This window comes from Mesoplodon mirus (assembly GCF_964341445.2).
Source record: "Mesoplodon mirus genome assembly, chromosome: 18".
Lineage (NCBI taxonomy): Eukaryota > Metazoa > Chordata > Mammalia > Artiodactyla > Ziphiidae > Mesoplodon > Mesoplodon mirus.
The window spans coordinates 12846517-12864228 of NC_138994.1; the positions used below are offsets into that span (position 1 = coordinate 12846517).

Here is a 17712-nt window from a genome sequence, read left to right on the forward strand (position 1 = left end):
CATCTTCCATGAGGCTTGAATTATTGATCTGCCTGATATTTAATAACCCCTGGACCTCCCTCCAAGAGCTGCCTCCTAAAACAGAGGGTTGGGACTTTTGTCCAGCACTGGCAGGAACAGCTTGGCGACTGGCCCAGGGCAGCCAGAAAGCCATCAGGGTGGAGAAAACACAGATGGAGAGGAGAGGCTGGACCAAAGACTATGTCCCCCCTCCTCTGTGCCCATCACTGCCTCTGTGCAGCCCGGGCCCCTCCCCTCCCAGGTACAGTACCGCCCCCGCTCCGTGCAGTCCCACATCCAGACCCGTCGGAGCTGCCAACAGCTTCGGGGCTGCGAGACGGGCAGGATCGCGGAGCCCAGCTGGACGAGGGGGGCCTGTCGCGACGGGAAGCCTCGGCCGCCTCCCGTCCACCCGCCACCCACTGAGAGTGCTAGGCCTTCCTCCCTCGGCTGCACCTGCGCGCGGGCGGGGCGGGAGGAACCCGGAACCTGGCGTCGGGGCTCGCGTTTCCAGCCGGCGGGATCCGAGCAGTGCACCGAGCGCGCCCGGATAGCGGCAGACGGACTCGGGTCACCATAGCAACGCGGCGGGACTGGAGGCTGCTCGTAGCAGGAGTTCTGGGTAAGGCGCGGACGCGGGGGTGGCGCGGGGGGCAGCCGAGGGGCATCAGGGGTCCGCAGCGCGGGAGGCTGCGGCCTCTCGGCTCGCTTTTCGCGGGCGTCTTTGCTTTCCTTGGAAAAACCCGAGACGTTCAAGTCCTGCCAGACGCAGTGCGCTGGGTGGGAGGGCCGGGGGCGTTCGCTGCCGGCACACTTTGTTTCGAGTGCTCTAGTGTTAATTCGACCCCTCCAGGAACCTGAAGAGGTGGGCGCTGCAGAGATGAGAGAGTTTACCCCTGTTCCACAGCCGGTGAGGACGGGTTCAAACCCAGGCAGCCTGGTCCAGAGTGATTTTTTTTTTTTTTTTTTGAGACTTACAAAAGAGTTGCAAAAGGAGTACAAAGATTGCCTCTGTACCTTTTGCCGGGATTCCCCCAAATGTTAACCTCTTATGTTACCATAGTTCATTTTAGCAAACTGAGGAAACTAATACAAAACCATGATCTAATGTGTAGGATTTTTTCACTCACTCAGCAGTTATCCCACAAATGACTTTACTCTTTTACAAGATCCAATCCAGCACCATCCGTGTTTTCTTTGTCTTCTTATTCGTTAATCTGGAGCACTTGCTCTGTCTTTCCTTGACTTTTATGAGTCAGTTATTTTGCAGAATGCCCCTCAGTTTGGGTTTATCTGATGTTCCTTTATGATTACTTTTAAGTTACGCATTTTTATTAAGAAAAACCTTACCAGTGAAATTGTGTTTTTCTCTGCATCTTATCAGGAGTCATCTGATGCTGATTTGTCCCATTACTGCTGATGCTAACTTCAGTCGTGTATTTTAGGTGATGTCTACAAGGTGTTTCCCTCATCAAGTTACCATTTTTCCCTTTCTAAATAGTAAATATCTTGTTTATAACCATACTGCCAACGAGTAATTTTAGCATCCAGAAGTGAGCATTTTCTGAAACAATTATAAGTGTTGCATTTGCCACATGGTAATTTTTCCATTTCCATTATTTCTGCTTTTATAAGTTGGAATTGTACTGTAAGGAAGAACTTTCCATATTTTAATTTGTTCAGTTATTTCTTGGTATAGGCATTTTAATTTTATTTTTATTTCATAGGTTATAATCCATTACTATCATTTATTTTGTTGCACTGTTGTCCAGATTTGGCCCATTCAAGTTGGCCTCTGTCCTTTTAGCCTGTCCTCAACATTTTGAGCACTTACTTATTTTCTGACACCACAAGATATTCTGGACTCATTTTGTGCTTTCCTTGACTTAGCCTGGAGTCAGTCATTTCTCTAAGGAGTGTTGGTTCCTTTTAGTTTAGATGTTTTTTTTAGAAACCAAGATCTGGGGGAGGTATGCTCATTGCTACTGGAGTGTCATTGCTTTTTGGCTTTCTCAAAGGGTGAGCTGGGAAACATATATTTGTGTACACTATATACATCCATATCTATTTCTGTATCCATATATCTGTACATATTAAAAACTGAGTTTATACTGATACTTCCAATTCATCACCACAGGGTTCATTCTACATTCCTTTTCCTCTAACTCTGGCTCCTATTGTCCTCAGTACATTTACCTTTTTGCTCAATCCTAGACTGCATATAAAGTAATTTCAGTATTACCAATCCATATTTCTGTGAAAAACAAACCTACTAAAGTATAATATTTGCATGTGGTTGTTTTTGTTTTTTTCCTTAGAATATATAGTTAAAATGCTGTTTTACAAAGTTGTCTTAGTGTGTTTATGTTATTAATCTGCAATAAAGTGAGGTTCATTTGTTTCTGATTATATTTCACTTTGAGTCCTTTTTTGTGTGTGTGTGTGTGTGTGTGTGCTGCAGTGCACGCCTTGTAGGATCTTAGTTCCCCGACCAGGGATTGAACCCAGGTCCTTGGCAGTGAAAGCACAGAGTCCTAACCACTGGACCGCCAGGGAATTTCCGGGTCCTTATTGATTTTAAGTTTTGGTATGTGAAACATTTATGTGGTTCTAAAAGTGAGCACAGTATCAGCCCTTAACTACAAGACTATTCAAACTTCTATTTTATCATTTATTCACTTTTTTGCGGGGAGAGGCAAGGGAATCTGGCAGCTGTAAATTCAAATAAAAAAGCACTCTGTTCCCCTCACTGTCGCAGTATCCCTCACCCCAAGCAAGTTCCAGTGATTGAATTAAGATCTATCTGCTGCTCATCTCTTTCAGGTTTTACAAATGGTCATGGGTACTGTTTGGCAGTCAGTGAAGGACGGGAGAAAAGGCTTGGGTCATAGGCCCCTAATTTTCAACCCCTCGATCCCCTTAAAAATTGTCTATACCGAGTTTAGTTCACGCTGGGATTCCAGAGGGTGCCAGCACTGAGTCCCCTGTCCTGAGTGCAGAGATGAGCCACCTCTGGACTTTTCTTTCAAGTCCCACAAAAATGTTTTATAAATTCAGCTTATTGAATATATTCACAGAGCACCAGTAAGACAACATGCCTTACCAAAGTAGATTTGGGTTTTCTGTGTTAGGAATGGTGGTTGAGTGGAAAGCCAAATGTATCTGGAGCCACAGTCCTTCAGGGGAAGGAGATAAAAAGAAACCTCTGCTTTAGGTGTCTCTTTGCCTAGCCATTGTGCCTAAATGGCTTGTTTGTGAGCGTCTAGGGACCGACTTTTAGCCTTTACATTTTAGAGTTTGCAACTGCTTATGTTTTACTGAGGTCATGCCATGTTTTTTCAGTAAAGTACTTGTCAAGTGTTTATTCTAGAACAATTGCTCCAAGTTTTTGGTCAGACAAAAGTGTGATTAGTTCTACTGTCATATCTGCAATTGGGTAGCCTGTGGGCTCCTCCCTGATTTGGTCATCTTGGCAAGGGATGAGATTGGCAAGGATGAAATCATCCTCCCAGACTCCTTCCTGTATACCCAGCTCGTAGTCGCTGCAGCCAGCTTGCTGGAGAGGTGGGGCCCCACCAGGGCGGGGCAAGCCCCTCTGCAGAGCCCACTTGGCTTGGAAAGCTCTTTCATTTCCATGGAGCTCCTTTTCATATATGGTTTCTTAGGCCTCATCCTTTGCCCCAAACTCTTGTAAGTATGATGTCGGCTGTTAGGAGATGCTTGGCTATAGATCCTCCTTGCAGCCCTGGCCCTGTCGTAATCTGTGAAGAGACACCTCAGAGTCTCTCACTGCCTGGACGTGCCAATTTCTGAGCCTCTTTCTCAATGCTCCGCTTGATCTGACAAGGCTGGGCCTGCATGGTCAGGGTCAACTGCTGCAGACCACTGCTGGGTTTTGGGTGAGAGAGTAAGTGAGTGCCCGAGCTCGTCCACACCCCACTGTATAGTCTGTGGTGGCATCTTGACACCAGGGGTGCATTCGAACTCACTCATGACTGAGGTGGCCTTCAGATAGGGCCTCTGCTGCTTGTGTCTGTTTGCAGCCTGCAAATTTTCCATGTTTGGGAAACCATGGCTTTCATGAGGAGTCATTTCCATCTTCCTAAGACCGAGAATTTCCAAGTGCCTTTCAGAACTAACAGGTAAATATCCCCCTTAGATTTAAAAAAAAAATGTTTAGAAAGCTCAGCATTTTACAGATGAGAACATCAGAGTGATGAGATGACCTAGCGCAGTCCTGGTCCATCCCCTGCTGACCCCACTGCTTCTCTTAGAAGACTGCGAATGCCGTGGGCCAAGACGAGTTGACAGTGCGCTCCCCCCGCCCTTCCCGGAGATTTCTCCAGTTGCCCCAGAAGTTTTGTGCGGTCCCTCCTGAAAACTGGGTGCTTGCTGGGGATGCCTGCTGGCTGACAGACAGATTGGGTCCAGATTTTGAACCTGTGACCTTTAATAAAAGCCGATTATTCTCAGCCTTGAGGCTTTTAGGATTTGTGACGGATGCAGGGCAGTCTGTCCGTGATGGGGTGGGAGGGAACGGAGCATGAGCACTGGGCACGTCGAGGTCCAACGGAGCATACACAGTAGAAGCTGGTTTCTCTCTGGGGACCGGCTGGAGGTCCAGAGGGAGCTGTGGTGGGCAAGATGGACCAGGCCCCATCCTAGGGGTCTTCATAGACTGTGCCAAACAGGTTGAACTTTCTTTTGAAAAGGCCACGTGCCATGGGCACGGTATCACGTGGTCAGATTTCTGTACTAGAAGAGCAGTTTCCATGGGTGGCTGTGTGACCAATGCATTTAAGAGGCGAGCCTACGGACGGTCCTCAGAGGAGGGAGGCCCGTTGACGTCACAGACCTCCGTGTGCTCTCTCTGTAAAGAACCGCAGTGATGACTCATAGGCATGTCATCAAGATCACAGTAGCATCGACATCATTTAAAGTTGTGTATTTGCTTAAATCCTGATTCTTTGCCTGTGAGTGTGCACAGGCATGTGGGTGGTCTGTGTGTACACCGATTTCTGTTGACAAGACTATGCCAGATCCCAGAACTCACTAGGCCACGCACCAGCTCGCACTCACGCAGCCCCACTCTAGTCAGCTGGCTTTGTGCATATGTTGGGTTTTGGGGGGCCAGCCATTAGACGTCAGTTAGTGTGGCTGAACGCCCAACTGTGGAGGTCACCGAGTCGCCTTGTTATTCCACTCCGGGCTTTTCTTGAGCTTGGTGGCCAGGCTGACCTGCTGGAACCCTGGTTTCCCAGTGGTCCTGGGAGGCTTGCAGCCAGGGCAGGGGCCACGGGCTGAGCAGGATGTGTAAGCCTCCTGAAGGCTGAGCAGAGCCCCTTCCTGCCTTTCCCTCTGGGCAGGGCCTCCCTGACCTCTGACCTGAGCAGCCCTGCGTCTCCGGCCACGCTAGTGACGGGGGAAGTTACCTCCTCTGCCCCTTTGTTTCTGTGCATCTCTGTCTTGTCCCAGTAAGGATGACAACCCGTTGGTGTGGGGACCTGGCCCCTATGTCTCCAGCAGGTGAAACAGCACCTGACATGTAGTAAGTGCTAAATAAATACTTGTTAAATGAATGAATGAATGAATTTAAGAAAGTTTGCTATGTTTATGAGAATTTTACATTACTTAGTATCATTTTTTTTTTCTGGCTACAATGATATACATCCTAAATGGAGTAGTAACAAACATTTGTTATCTCCTTCAAGGTGCCAGGGATTGGGGTACAGAACAGAGTGTGGTGACCTCAGGACATACCTGGGGAATCCCCTTGGCTGTCTACGTGGGGGAAATACTTGGCAACTGACTGAAATGGAAGCCAATAACTCCAGTTTTTACTGAACTCAAAACTTTTTAAAGTGAATGTCCTGGGCCTCCCTGGTGGCGCAGTGGTTGAGAGTCCGCCTGCCGATGCAGGGGATACGGGTTCGTGCCCCGGTCTGGGAGGATCCCATATGCCGCGGAGCGGCTGGGCCCGTGAGCCATGGCCGCTGGGCCTGCGCATCCGGAGCCTGTGCTCCGCAACGGGAGAGGCCACAACAGTGAGAGGCCCGCATACCGCAAAAAAAAAAAAAAAAAAAAAAAAAAAAAAAAATAAAGTGAATGTCCTTAGTTTTCCTGTAGTTCATTGATACATCCAATAACACACTTAAAGATCAAGTTACTGTTGATCTAGAGTGACCGAATCTGAAGGGAGAGGGCTGGCGATCAGAGTGTGGGGTGCTTGGGTATTTTGGAGTGGGGGAAACCATGGACGGGGTAGCAGAGGTGGGCCAGGCACCTCAGCGGATGCAGGGCCGTCCTCTGTGGTAGAGCCACCTGGGCTCTGAGACCACCTAGCACACAGGGTTGTGGGTACTTTAAGGAAGCCGAGCTTTTGGAGGAGGAGGAGGAGTGGTTTGGAAGGGCCCTGGGGGAACAAAGATACCTGCCTCCCCAGTTCCTCTGCTGTAGCCCCAGAGCCCCATGTTTATGTGTTGTCATGTGATAGTTTTTACCATTTAGTTATTTAGTACATACTTTTGAGCGCCTCCTGTGTGCTGGAGTTCCAAGTATGGGATACCATGTGGAACGTGTAGGGAAGAATGATAACATAAGCAATAATCCACCTGCTCCTGATAAGTGCCGCACAGAGAATTTGGATAGGTCTACGGCATTGCACCAGTTCGGGTCGAAGTTGAGGGGGGATTTCCTGGAGTGACCCTTGAGTTGGTCTCAGTGACAGGAAGGAGCCTGAATGTGGGTTGGGAGGAGCATTCCAGGCAGAGGGGCAGCCTGATTGAGATTGACTGAGGGGGGGTGGGGGGAACCATTCAGCACATCCCAGCCCTGAATGCAGCGATACAGGTGTTGTAAGTGGACCGAGGAACGGGAAGCACTGCTGGGCGGGGGGGCAGTTAGGCTTTTTTTTTTTTTTTTTTTTTTAAGATTCCTTTGGTGGCTCCGAAAGGGCAAGTGTGGAGCAGCGGGGCCAGTTCAGGGTCTGGCGTCAGCGAGACTCCAGGTGAGGGATGGTGGTGGCTGAGGTGTGGTGGGGGTATGGGAGACGGCAGGAAATCCAGGCTAGTTCCAGGTGTTCAGCTTGGGCAGCTGGGTGGAGAGGGGTGCCGTCGGCGAGCTGAGGGCAACAGGGGCGGGGGCGTGCAGAATTGAGGGGGGCGGGCTCAGGGTTTCTGTCAGCACCCTATTCACTCGAGATGGCAAGCAGGCCCTGGATGCATGCAGCTAAGGAGAGGCTGACATGGCCGCACTGGGCCTGTGGGTGCTGGGCGAGGCAGGGTGCGACTGCCTAGCAGGAGAGGTGGTGGAGACCAGGGCTGTGCCCAAGGTCTGCCCCGGCAGAGCTCTGCTCAGCCCCAGAGCCCTGCGGGGAGGCCACCACGCTGTCCCAGGTTAGGACAGCTCTATCAGGACACTGTGGAGTTCGGCCGTCCCTTCTGATGAGGACCCCGCTTCCGAGTTCGTCCTCCCTCCCTGCCCTCACACTCAGAACGCTTGCTTCCTGTCCGATGCCCCGTGTCAGGGGGCGCTGCCTCCATCAAGCATTCTCAGATTCTCGGTGGACACCGAGTGGGTGTCCTACATTTAACTCAGTTCCCACACTAACTGCCTGGGGTTAGTGCCGATCCCACAAGATGCCCCCCTTCTGGATGCCAGTTGCAAGTCCAGGTTGTCACCTATGCTTCTGCCCGGCTGCTGTAAATCAGCGTTCCCATGACCCCTCTCCTCAGGTTCAGTAATGTGCTAGAGCAGCTCACGGAACTCTGGGAAGCGCTTTACTTACTAGATCACCAGTTTATTATAAGCGGATACAACTCAGAGCTGCCAGATGCAAGACACAGGGTAAGGTGGGTGGGAGGGGCCAGGAGCTTCCATGCTCGCTCTCCCAGCACACTGCCCTCCACATCTCCACGCCTTCACCAGCCCAGAAGCTCTCCAAACCTGGTAGTTCAGGGATTTTTAGGGATGCTTTTGAAACCGTGCATAATAATTAGTCAAACTCATTCACCTGCCTTCACTAATCAAGGTAGTTTTAAGACTTGCATGTCCTCCGAGCAGCACGTAGCCTAAACAATAAGATGTTTGCCTGAGTTGTTTTCCAGGAACTTGGAGTCAGCTGTGTCTAGTTCAAGCTGAGCCAGTTAAGACTGGATAGGACCACCAACCCTCCAACTGGGCATGTAGGAGTGTCCGCTTGGTGACCTTTTAACACTGGAGGGTGGAAAACTCCACCCTCAAAACGTGCAGAGGCCTGTAGCCTAGTTATACCTGTGCAGACCGATTACCAAACCTCTTTTCAATCACCTTTCCTCATGAGCTTGCCTCTGACCACCCTGCTTCTTTATTCCTGATCCCATAAATAGCCCGAGCCCCGTGCCTCTGGGGAGGTGGGTTTGAGACCCATTTGCTTCGCTTGATTATCTTGCAAATAAACGCCCTCTTTGCTGCAACCTTGGTGTCTAAGTGAGGCTTGTTGTGTGGGGGGCAAAGTGAACCTGGTTGCCAGCCACGAGGTAAGTCCAGAGGGACTTTTTGCCTGTGCCTCGTCGGCCCCTTGCCAGTACTGAAAGCCTGTGGAGGAGTCTGAGCAGCTGCCTGGTCTGTTTGTTCCAGGGACCGTCCCCTGGATTTCCGCAGGGAGGTGTTGTTGACCTTCAGCGCTTAGTTTCATTTTGCAGCAAAGAGACAGGTATTGGGTTTTGAGTTTTTGTGTTTGGAAGATGTCTTTTGGGTGAGGAACCTCCTTAAAGAAACGCGCCTGTGCCTGTTGCCAAAAACCTTGACTCCCTGCGCACCAATGCCGAATAGAAATACGGAGACAGAGATTTGGAGGAAAAGAAATAAGAGAGGCTTTTATTTCTCTGCCAGGCAAAGGAGAGACCTGGCATGCTGGCACCTCAAGAACTGTGCCCCTGCTCCTCGGGGAATCAGAGAAGATTTTACATGTGGGGCTTGCAGTCCGGGTCTATATGATAAGGATCAAAAGTAGTGAAGGTCTTGCATTCTTCTTCTTCCTGCATTATTTCAAAGCAGTCACAGCTGGCGTCAGGCAGCCTGGTGATTGGGTTGTTGGGTCCCTTTGTCTCTTGGTTATCGGCCTGCGACTTTCTTTCTGAAATGCAGATGCTACAAGGGAGTGCAGGATGTCATTCACATAGTGTTAAAGAGTGATAGGTTAGCTTTGTGAAGTACAAATCTAGTTACAGACACTGCAGATTAGTAACAGTTAAAACTAGGAGTGATTAACTCTTTCAGGCCAGGTTATGTTTCTTCTCTAGCCTGTTCACTGTTCCCTTTATTTTTCTTGTTCTCAGGAGAGGGAAAACTTCATTTCTATTTTTGCTGCAACATGCCTAGATTGTTTGTCAATCCTGTCCAGACTGTGGGTTGGAGGCCCACCTGGCAGGATTTTTAAACCTGATTGATTAAACCATTAGCCACTGGTGATTGATTCAGCCTCCAGCTCCTCTCCTTTCCCTGCAAATTGGGAGGTGGAGTTGCAAGTTCCAACCCTCTGTTTCCCCTGGCAACCAGCCCCCAACAGTTGGTTATCTAGGGGCTTTCCAAAATCACCTGGTTAACATAAACTCAGGTGTGGTTGAAAGAGGTTTGTTATGAATAATGGAAGACATCCTTTCACCTGGAGTTATTTCAGGAACTAGGAACAAAAACTAAAGATGCCCCTGTAGCTTCTGTCACTCAGGAAATAAGGGTTTTAGGAGCCTTGTGCCAGAAACCATGGATGAAGACCAGTGTTTGTTACTGTATCACAACCCCACAAGGCCCTGCGGTCTCCTCCTTCTCTCTCAGCCTCTCGTGCCTGTGCCCTCTCCCTCTGCTCCTCATCTCTGGTGCAGTCACCCCGAGACGGGCTGGGCTGGAAGGGCATGTGCCTCCTCCCCTCCGTGAGGCTGGCCTGCACCCCCAGTGGACACCGGGGAGTTGTGGACGGATGTTTGTGTCCAGACTGAGATCATCGCGGACCCCTGAGGATTAGGGGCTACGAGGACCAGCCTTAAATGATAGTATTTGTCACACAGGTGCTGATAAAAGCATCCCCTGCACGAGTTTCTGGGGGTCGGCACAGCAGGCCTGTGGGAGAGACTCAGCCTATACTTCTTCTGTCCTCTGTGGCTGCTTTCACACAGAGTTGAGGGGCTTCAGTAGAGACCCTGTGACCTACCAAGCCCTCAATATTTACTGACTGGCCGGGAAAGGGAGAAAGCTTGCCAGGTCCTGTCCTGCACAATTTGTTTCCCTTATAGAAAAAACTACGTAAGGAATTCATTTAGATCTAAATGCCGACAGCTTCACCTGGGAAACTGCCTTGCTTTTTCCTTATGAAAGATGCAAATCCTATGATGGATCCTGTTTTCCTTTGTGCTTTGCCTTCCAGCAAGCCCTTAGTCAGATGCATTGCTCATTACTTAATAATTACCTGGCCTTTATTGCCCATTTCTAACGTTCATCGTTTGTTCCTTTTTTTAAAATCAATTTTATTTATTTATTTATTTATTTTTGGTTGCGTTGGGTCTTCGTTGCTGCACACAGGCTTTCTGTAGTTGCGGCGAGTGGGGGCTACTCTTCGTTGCGGTGCGCGGGCTTCCCATTGCAGTGGCTTCTCTTGTTGCGGAGCACAGGCTTTAGGCATGTGGGCTTCAGTAGTTGTGGCACACAGGCTCAGTAGTTGTGAGCTCAGTGGTTGTGGCACACTAAGCTCACGGGCTTAGTTGCTCCGCGGCATGTGAGATCTTCCTGGACCAGAGATCGAACCCGTGTCCCCTGCACGGGCAGGTGGATTCTTAACCACTGCGCCACCAGGGAAGTCCCTCATCGTGTGTTTCTTATTTTACTTTCTGTGTTCTGAGCACTGTTCTGCTGAGCTGTGAAAAACAAATGTCTAAAAAGTTTGTTTCATGTTCCCACTGTCCACTGGGGTAGCCCAGCATGTAACATGCATCTTCTTCCAGAAAACGCACCCTTATTGTTTCTTTAGTCCTGACAGAATATTTTGGGAGTCTCTAAATACTAACCCAGACCAGTCAGACGATTTCTACTTTACTTTTTTTTCATTTTGTTTCCAAGATGTTAATAGTAATAATTTTGATTACATAGATAATTTTTTGGTGGGGTGTGTGTGTGTGTGTGTGTGTTTTGGTTTTTTGTTGCTTTTCTCTAGAGTTTTATGAGTTCTATTATTAGTTATCACCTTTCACAGGGCAAAGAGTCCACAACTCATAAGCTAAGCAAGACTTGGGCTGTCTGAGGACAGCCGTGCTGGTGGCAGCAACTCTGCAGATGTTTGAACTGAGGTCCTACGAAGAGTTCAATCACAGTAAACCTGATGCCATCAAAACGTTGTGTAAAATGAAAAATTTGTTCATTTCTTACCTCCACTGGGTTTTATAGAAAGTAAGGTTTCATTGTAGAACTTTGTTGGTTTGTTTTTCTTTTAATATTTATTTATTTATTGGCTGCGTTGGGTCTTAGTTGTGGTGCGCAGGATCTTTCGTTGCGCACGCGGGCTCTTTGTTGTGGTGCGTGGGCTCCAGAGCGCGCAGGCTCTGTAGTTGCCTCATGCAGGCTCTCTGGTTGTGGCACGTGGGCTTAGTTGCCCCACGGTATGTGGGATCTTAGTTCCCTGACCAGAGATTGAACTGGTGTCCCCCGCATTGCTAGGCAGATGATTAACCACTGGACCACCAGGGAAGTCCCCGTTGTTGGTTTTTGTTATCAGTAATTTCAGGAGTGAAATGAACTTCATGTCTCTAAAAAAGTAGTCCTCTTTCTGGTTTAGAGAGTGTTTGCTGTAAATGTAATGTTAGAAATAAATTTTTAAAAAGACCCTCAGGTTCTCCTGTGTCTGTTTCTGAGTTAGTTTGTGGATATTTGCTTTACACTGACCAAGGGGGACCAGTATTGATGCCGCTGGTGCCCCTTGGGAGGGGCTGCATGGAACCTCCACATCCTGCAGGGTGTCTTCACAGGCCCCTGAAATCTCGTTCCTCTGTCCAAGAGGGTTTCCATGAATGTGTATTGACCCTGTGGGTTGAGATGGCCTGGGACAGTTTGTCTTTTTCATCTTAAAAAAGACCCACTTAAAATGAATCAGACATTTCAGACTCTTTAGGGACAATGATACACAAAAGTCACTGCTGGATGCCTGCCTCAGACCCCACCTGGCCTTCCTGGAAAAGCACTCTCAGAGCCGGGCATCATTCACATGCCACCCTCTGCCCCAGAAGATGCCAGTGGCACCTGTGCCAGCCTTTATGCCTTCTGGGCCTGTTGTGTAGCTGGCAGGGCCTGACCCATGGCCTCGGACCCATTGCATAAGTCAAGCCCAGGAGATTCCTGCCCCCCCCCGCCCCCACCGGCGGTTTTGCATATCAGAATCCACCCCATCTCTGCCAGGTGATGGGACCAGGACAGTGGTGGAGGTGCCCTGGTGGGGAGCAACCCTCACCAGCCCTGCCCCTTGTGGGTCATCCTCTGTGGATACGGGAAGCAAGAGGTCTTCAGACACTTGTTGGCAATTTGACAAAGTAGTTTTATGGTGTTGAATCTAATAATTAAAAAATTGGAGTTGTGTATTATATGTCTTCGTTGTTTTTTTGTTTTTTGGGGGGTACGCGGACCTCTCACTGTTGTGGCCTCTCCCGTTGTGGAGCCCAGGCTCCGGACGTGCAGGCTCAGCGACCATGGCTCACGGGCCCAGCCGCTCCATGGCATGTGGGATCTTCCCGGACCGGGGCACAAACCCATGTCCCCTGCATCGGCAGACGGACTCTCAACCATGGCGCCACCAGGGAAGCCCTATCTTCGTTTTTTTAATTTTCATTTCTTTTCTAGCACTTTATTGTGTTTTACAAAAGTATCAGTGCACGATGGACTGGAAACACAAGAACAGAGGAGCCTGCTTCTGGGTGGTGAATCTCCGGGAGCTTGCATTCCAGCTCCAGGAGTAGAGCTTGGGGGTGGGAAGGGGCATCGGCTCAGGGGCCACCTGGGGCCAGTCACAGCTCAGTACTGAGCGGCCTCATTTTTTTTATTTGCAAAATGGAGAGAGCACTTTAGGAAACTATTTTAAAGAACCTAACTTTTGTAGGTGAGCAAGCAACACTCCCTGTCTTTCCTTCCTCTCTAACCTCGGTGATCCTGCACTTACTCCTGCTGTAGGGTGAGGATAGGGTAGAAAGAGCCTTTGGGGTCTGGGCCCAGTATGCCCCTGCCCTGCTGGACCCTAGGGGAGCTGCCTTTGGCTCTCCAGAACTCAGGGTGTGACCAGAAAGCCAGTAACTGGCCAGAGCATCCTCCTGCTTTGGTGACAGCGATCCTTAGTTGGGGATCTGAGGTGTGTGTTGTGGAAGACAGGGTCCCTAACAGTGAACCCGTTGCCTGCCTCCTCTTTGCTGCAGCTGCCGACATGCTGCCCCCGCCCCCGGAGCAGGCCCTGAATGCCCTGCTGGCTCGCAAGGAGGAGGAGTGGCGAGCACTGCAGGCCCAGCACTCCCAGATGCAGGAGGCAGCCCTGCAGGACACTCAGCGCCAGCTGGAGGAGGCGCAGGGGAAGCTGCGACGCCTGCGGGAGGACTTTGTCTACAACTTGCGGGTGCTGGAGGAGCGGGACCGGGAGCTGGAGCGCTACGATGCTGCGTTTGCCCAGGCCCGTGGGCTGGAGGAGGCCAGGCAGGCCGAGGTGAGCGAGCTCAAGATCGAGGTGGCCAAGCTGAGGCAGGCGCTGGCCGGCGAGGCCCGGCGGGTGGAGGATCTGCAGCAGCAGTCCCAGCAGAGGCTGCAGGAACACCGCCTGGAGCTGGAGCGGGTCCACAGGTGAGGCCGGCGGACCCCCCTCCCCGACCCTCCACACGCCTCCCACCCCGCAGCGCTGCCCGGCGCCCACCTGTCCAGTGTTTGTCAAGGGAAGGCAGGCAGGGCCACACCTGGATGTCTTTTTCTGGGTCCCAGTGTGGCTGAAATTAGTGGAGATTGGTTCAACTACTTGGAATTTTTCCCCATGATTTCCAAATCTATATCATTATAATAAAACATATTTGAGCTTATGATTATTTTAATGGTGTGGAATATATATTAAATCTAAAACTAAGTGAGCTGACTTGAGGCAAGTCGACTGAGACCCTGAAGCTGCCGTCAGGCTTGTGGGCTCCACTCACGGTGAGAAGGGAGGTCAGGCCTCAGCTGCGCGCTCTGCTGCAGCCTTGAAGTGCTGTACACTGTTTTGTGAAGTGTCTCCTCAGGTCTTCTGCCCGTTCTTTTTCACCGAATTGGGGACATTTTCAACCGTTATTTCTTCAAGTACATTTTTGGCCCCACCCTCTTTTTCGTTCCATTCTGGGACTGCAGTGATGACGATGTGAGTGTTACATCTTTTGTTATCCCACAGGTCTCTGAGGCTCTGCTCATTTTTTTCAGTCTATTTCTTTCTATTAACAGGTCAGGTAACTTTAATTTTTTACTGGTTCTTTTCTCTAACATGTTCATTCGGCCTTTGAGCCCAACCAGGGTGTCCTTTGTTTCGGTTATTGTACTTCTCAGTTCTCAAATTTCCATTTGATTCTTTGTTACTTTTTCTTTGCTGAGAGTTTCTGATTTCCATTTGTCCTAAAACTGTGCAAAATTGCTTGTTGAAGCATCTTTATGACGGCTGCTTTAAAGTCCTTGTTAGATCATTTCAGCATCTGTGTCATCTTGGTGTTAACATCTGTGGATTGTGTTTTCTCATTCAGGTAGAGATTTTCCTGGTTCTTGGTATGACGGGTGACTTTTGTTTTTGTTTTTGTTTTTGCGGTATGCGGGCCTCTTACTGTTGTGGCCTCTCCCGCTGCGGAGCACAGGCTCCGGACGCTCAGACTCAGCAGCCGTGGCTCACGGGCCCAGCCGCTCCGCGGCCTGTGGGATCTTCCCGGACCGGGGCACAAACCCTTGTCCCCCGCATCGGCAGGCAGACTCTCAACCACTGCACCACCAGGGAAGCCCGACGGGTGACTTTTGATTGTATCTTAGGCACTTTGGGAATTGTGTTGTGAGAGCCTGGATCCCACGTCACGTACTCTTCTGCAGGCAGTCACCTGTCCAGGTACAGCATGTAGGTCCCCTGGGTCCTGCCAAAGCCACCCCCGCAAAAGTGAAGCATCACCTGTCACCTCATGTTTGCACAGGTGACCCTGAAAATGTGTAGTTTAGAGACTATTCAGTGTTACTTTCCTTAACACTGCACTTTTCACACAGTGACAGGAACAGTGAGCTGGACCAGCAGCGGGAGCAGTATGGGAACCTGAAGTGGAAGCTGGAAAGGAGGCTGGAGGAGCTGGACGGCGAACTTGCCCTGCAGCGGCAGGTAGGGCGTGGGGTCCAGTTCCTCCTCAGGTGCCCACCCTGCCCGCCCTCTCAGAAACCAAAATTGTACCAGATGGAGAAGACCATTTTGTTAGCCGTATGGTATCCTGGGATCACAGATTTCCACTTTATGGTGATGTGTGGAGAAGTGTGATGGGGTGTCTAAGTCTTCCTCTGTAGTAACTCCCCCAGGGTTCTCTTTCCTTGGAAATAGAATAAACATTTCCTCCTTTAGTTATTTTAGAAAAAAGTATTATGAAGTTAAAGTTTGAGTTATTTACTGTGGAAAAGAGCTGGGAGCTCAAGTTGTGATAATTGTACTTCTTTCAACAAAGCAGTAAATAAGTTTAAATATAGATGTGTCAACTGACAGGTGACACTTAAACCTGTCACCAGAATTTCTCCTTGGTGTCATTGAAACTCAGCCTACACGTCTGAGAGACTCAGCTATGTCGGGGTTTGGGTGAAGGATATCCTTCACACTTATGGCCGAAGTCCATGTCTGGCAGGGCTGTGTGTATACAAGGACATGGGTACCCTTGGTCTCCTTCCAGGATGTGCCAAGCTTGTGTCATCGTAGCAGTGACTGGTGTTTATGGAAACTGCCTCATGGAGCTCCTTGTGCGTGTGTGTGAATTTATCTGCTCAACACAACAGAGACACAATTTTGTTCTACATTTTCCAGATAGGGGAAACATTAAGTAACCTGCCCAAGATCCCCCTCAGTAACTGGCGGAGCTGTAATTTGAGTCCAAGACACTTCCAGTGCAAGAACTCTTAGGTACTGTCATCCTGCCCCAGGATAACAACTCACGCCTTATTTTTATAAATTTATTTAATTAATTAATTTATTTTTGGCTGCACTGGGTCTTCGTTGCTGTGCGCGGGCTTTCTCTAGTTGCGGTGAGCAGGCGCTGCTCTTCATTGTGGTGTACGGGCTTCTTATTGCGGTGGATTCTCTTGTTGCGGAGCACGGGCTCTAGGCGTGCAGGCTCAGTAGTTGTGGCTCGCGGGCTCTAGAGCACAGGCTCAGTAGTTGTGTGGCGCACGGGCTTAGTTGCTCCACGGCATGTGGGATCTTCCCGGACCAGGGCTCGAACCCGTGTCCCCTGCATGGCAGGCAGATTCTTAACCGCTGCACCACCAAGGAAGCCCATGCCTTATTTTTAGACTTGTGTCTGTGATATTGGAAAGGAGCTGGATCTAGAAGTTAACCTGTCTGTGTCCTCACTTCTGCCCTCCTTGGAGTGATGCTGACTGAGCCATTGAGCTCTGAACTTGGCCCCTAGTGGATGTGCCACTGGGCAGATGTGAATGGTGTGCCTGCCTGTGCTGGTTCCTTTTCGGGCACTGGGGTCAGCGGTTCTCAAGGAGGACAGACCTGTCAGCTGGCGGACTGAGGCCTGACTGCTGGGCCCTCTGCCCCACAGCATAGCGTCAGCGTCCTGAGATAGGACGGCATCCTGATGCGCTGTACCCATCAGGCTGGAAGGCGCCCATGGACACAACTGTCCTTGTGACCAAGCTTTCAGGCACGGCCGCATCTACCAACCACGGCTGGTGGAGGAGGGGGCCCTGCCCTCTCCTTCCCCTCTTGGAAGCTTGAATTTTACTGTCCATGATGCCATCATTGCTTAGAACATTTGAAATTTCCTGCAGAGGACTTTCTTTTGGAGTCCTCAGGGACCAAAGAACTTTTTCCATTATGGGCGAGTTTGACTTTTGGAAACAAGGTCATTGGAGCCTGAGCTGAGTGATCAAGACCAGGCGTGACTCATCTAAGTCATGAGGTTTCCTCAAGTGGCACTGGAGTCCCTTCCAAAGAAGGAGTTTCGGAAGGGCTCTGGGCAGCAGTGGGAGTGTCCCAGTTAGCAGGACAGTCAGTGGCACTTGGAGGCAGCAGTGCCCTGGTGGGAGTTGTGGTCGCTGGGCTGGGTCTGCGGTGGCTTCCCAGCCTGTCCACACTCAGAGCCCTTGCTGAGACTCAGGCTTGTTCAGGCTTTGAGCCCCCTTGTCCACAAGGAGGGCACCTCCAGATGGGAGTTTTTATACCAGCCCTGTCTCTGGAAGGAAGGAAACTTGACGTCTGGACTCTCCAGCTCTGGGCTCCGTCCAGAGCTGCTGCCAGGAACTTGGGCAGCCTTTGCTGCCTAGTGTGGTTCAGGGACAGCTGGGGCTCACGCCAGCCTCAGGGCTCTGCTGCCCACGCCCGACTCTCTCTGTGACTGAAGAAAGGGCCTTATGTGCTCATCAGCTTTGTGGGCTTCCTTTGGGCTGGTTTCCCGTCTCCTTTTTCTGAAGATCTTTGTGTTCATTATTGACTTGTCAAAGGTAGAATTGATTCAATGGTAA

General features: G+C 50.2%; 1 protein-coding gene across 1 annotated transcript in view; it reads left to right on the top strand.

Moving 5' to 3' along the window:
- Window positions 1-568: 568 nt before the first annotated feature.
- The window catches only part of CCDC57 (coiled-coil domain containing 57), a 110505-nt gene continuing 93361 nt past the window's right edge, over window positions 569-17712 (top strand). Inside the window, exons 1-3 of the mRNA XM_082602995.1 lie at window positions 569-622; window positions 13422-13836; window positions 15253-15361. Of these exons, the coding sequence (XP_082459121.1) occupies window positions 13430-13836; window positions 15253-15361 (516 nt within the window). The 5' untranslated portion in view covers window positions 569-622; window positions 13422-13429. The remainder of the gene's footprint in view (window positions 623-13421; window positions 13837-15252; window positions 15362-17712) is intronic.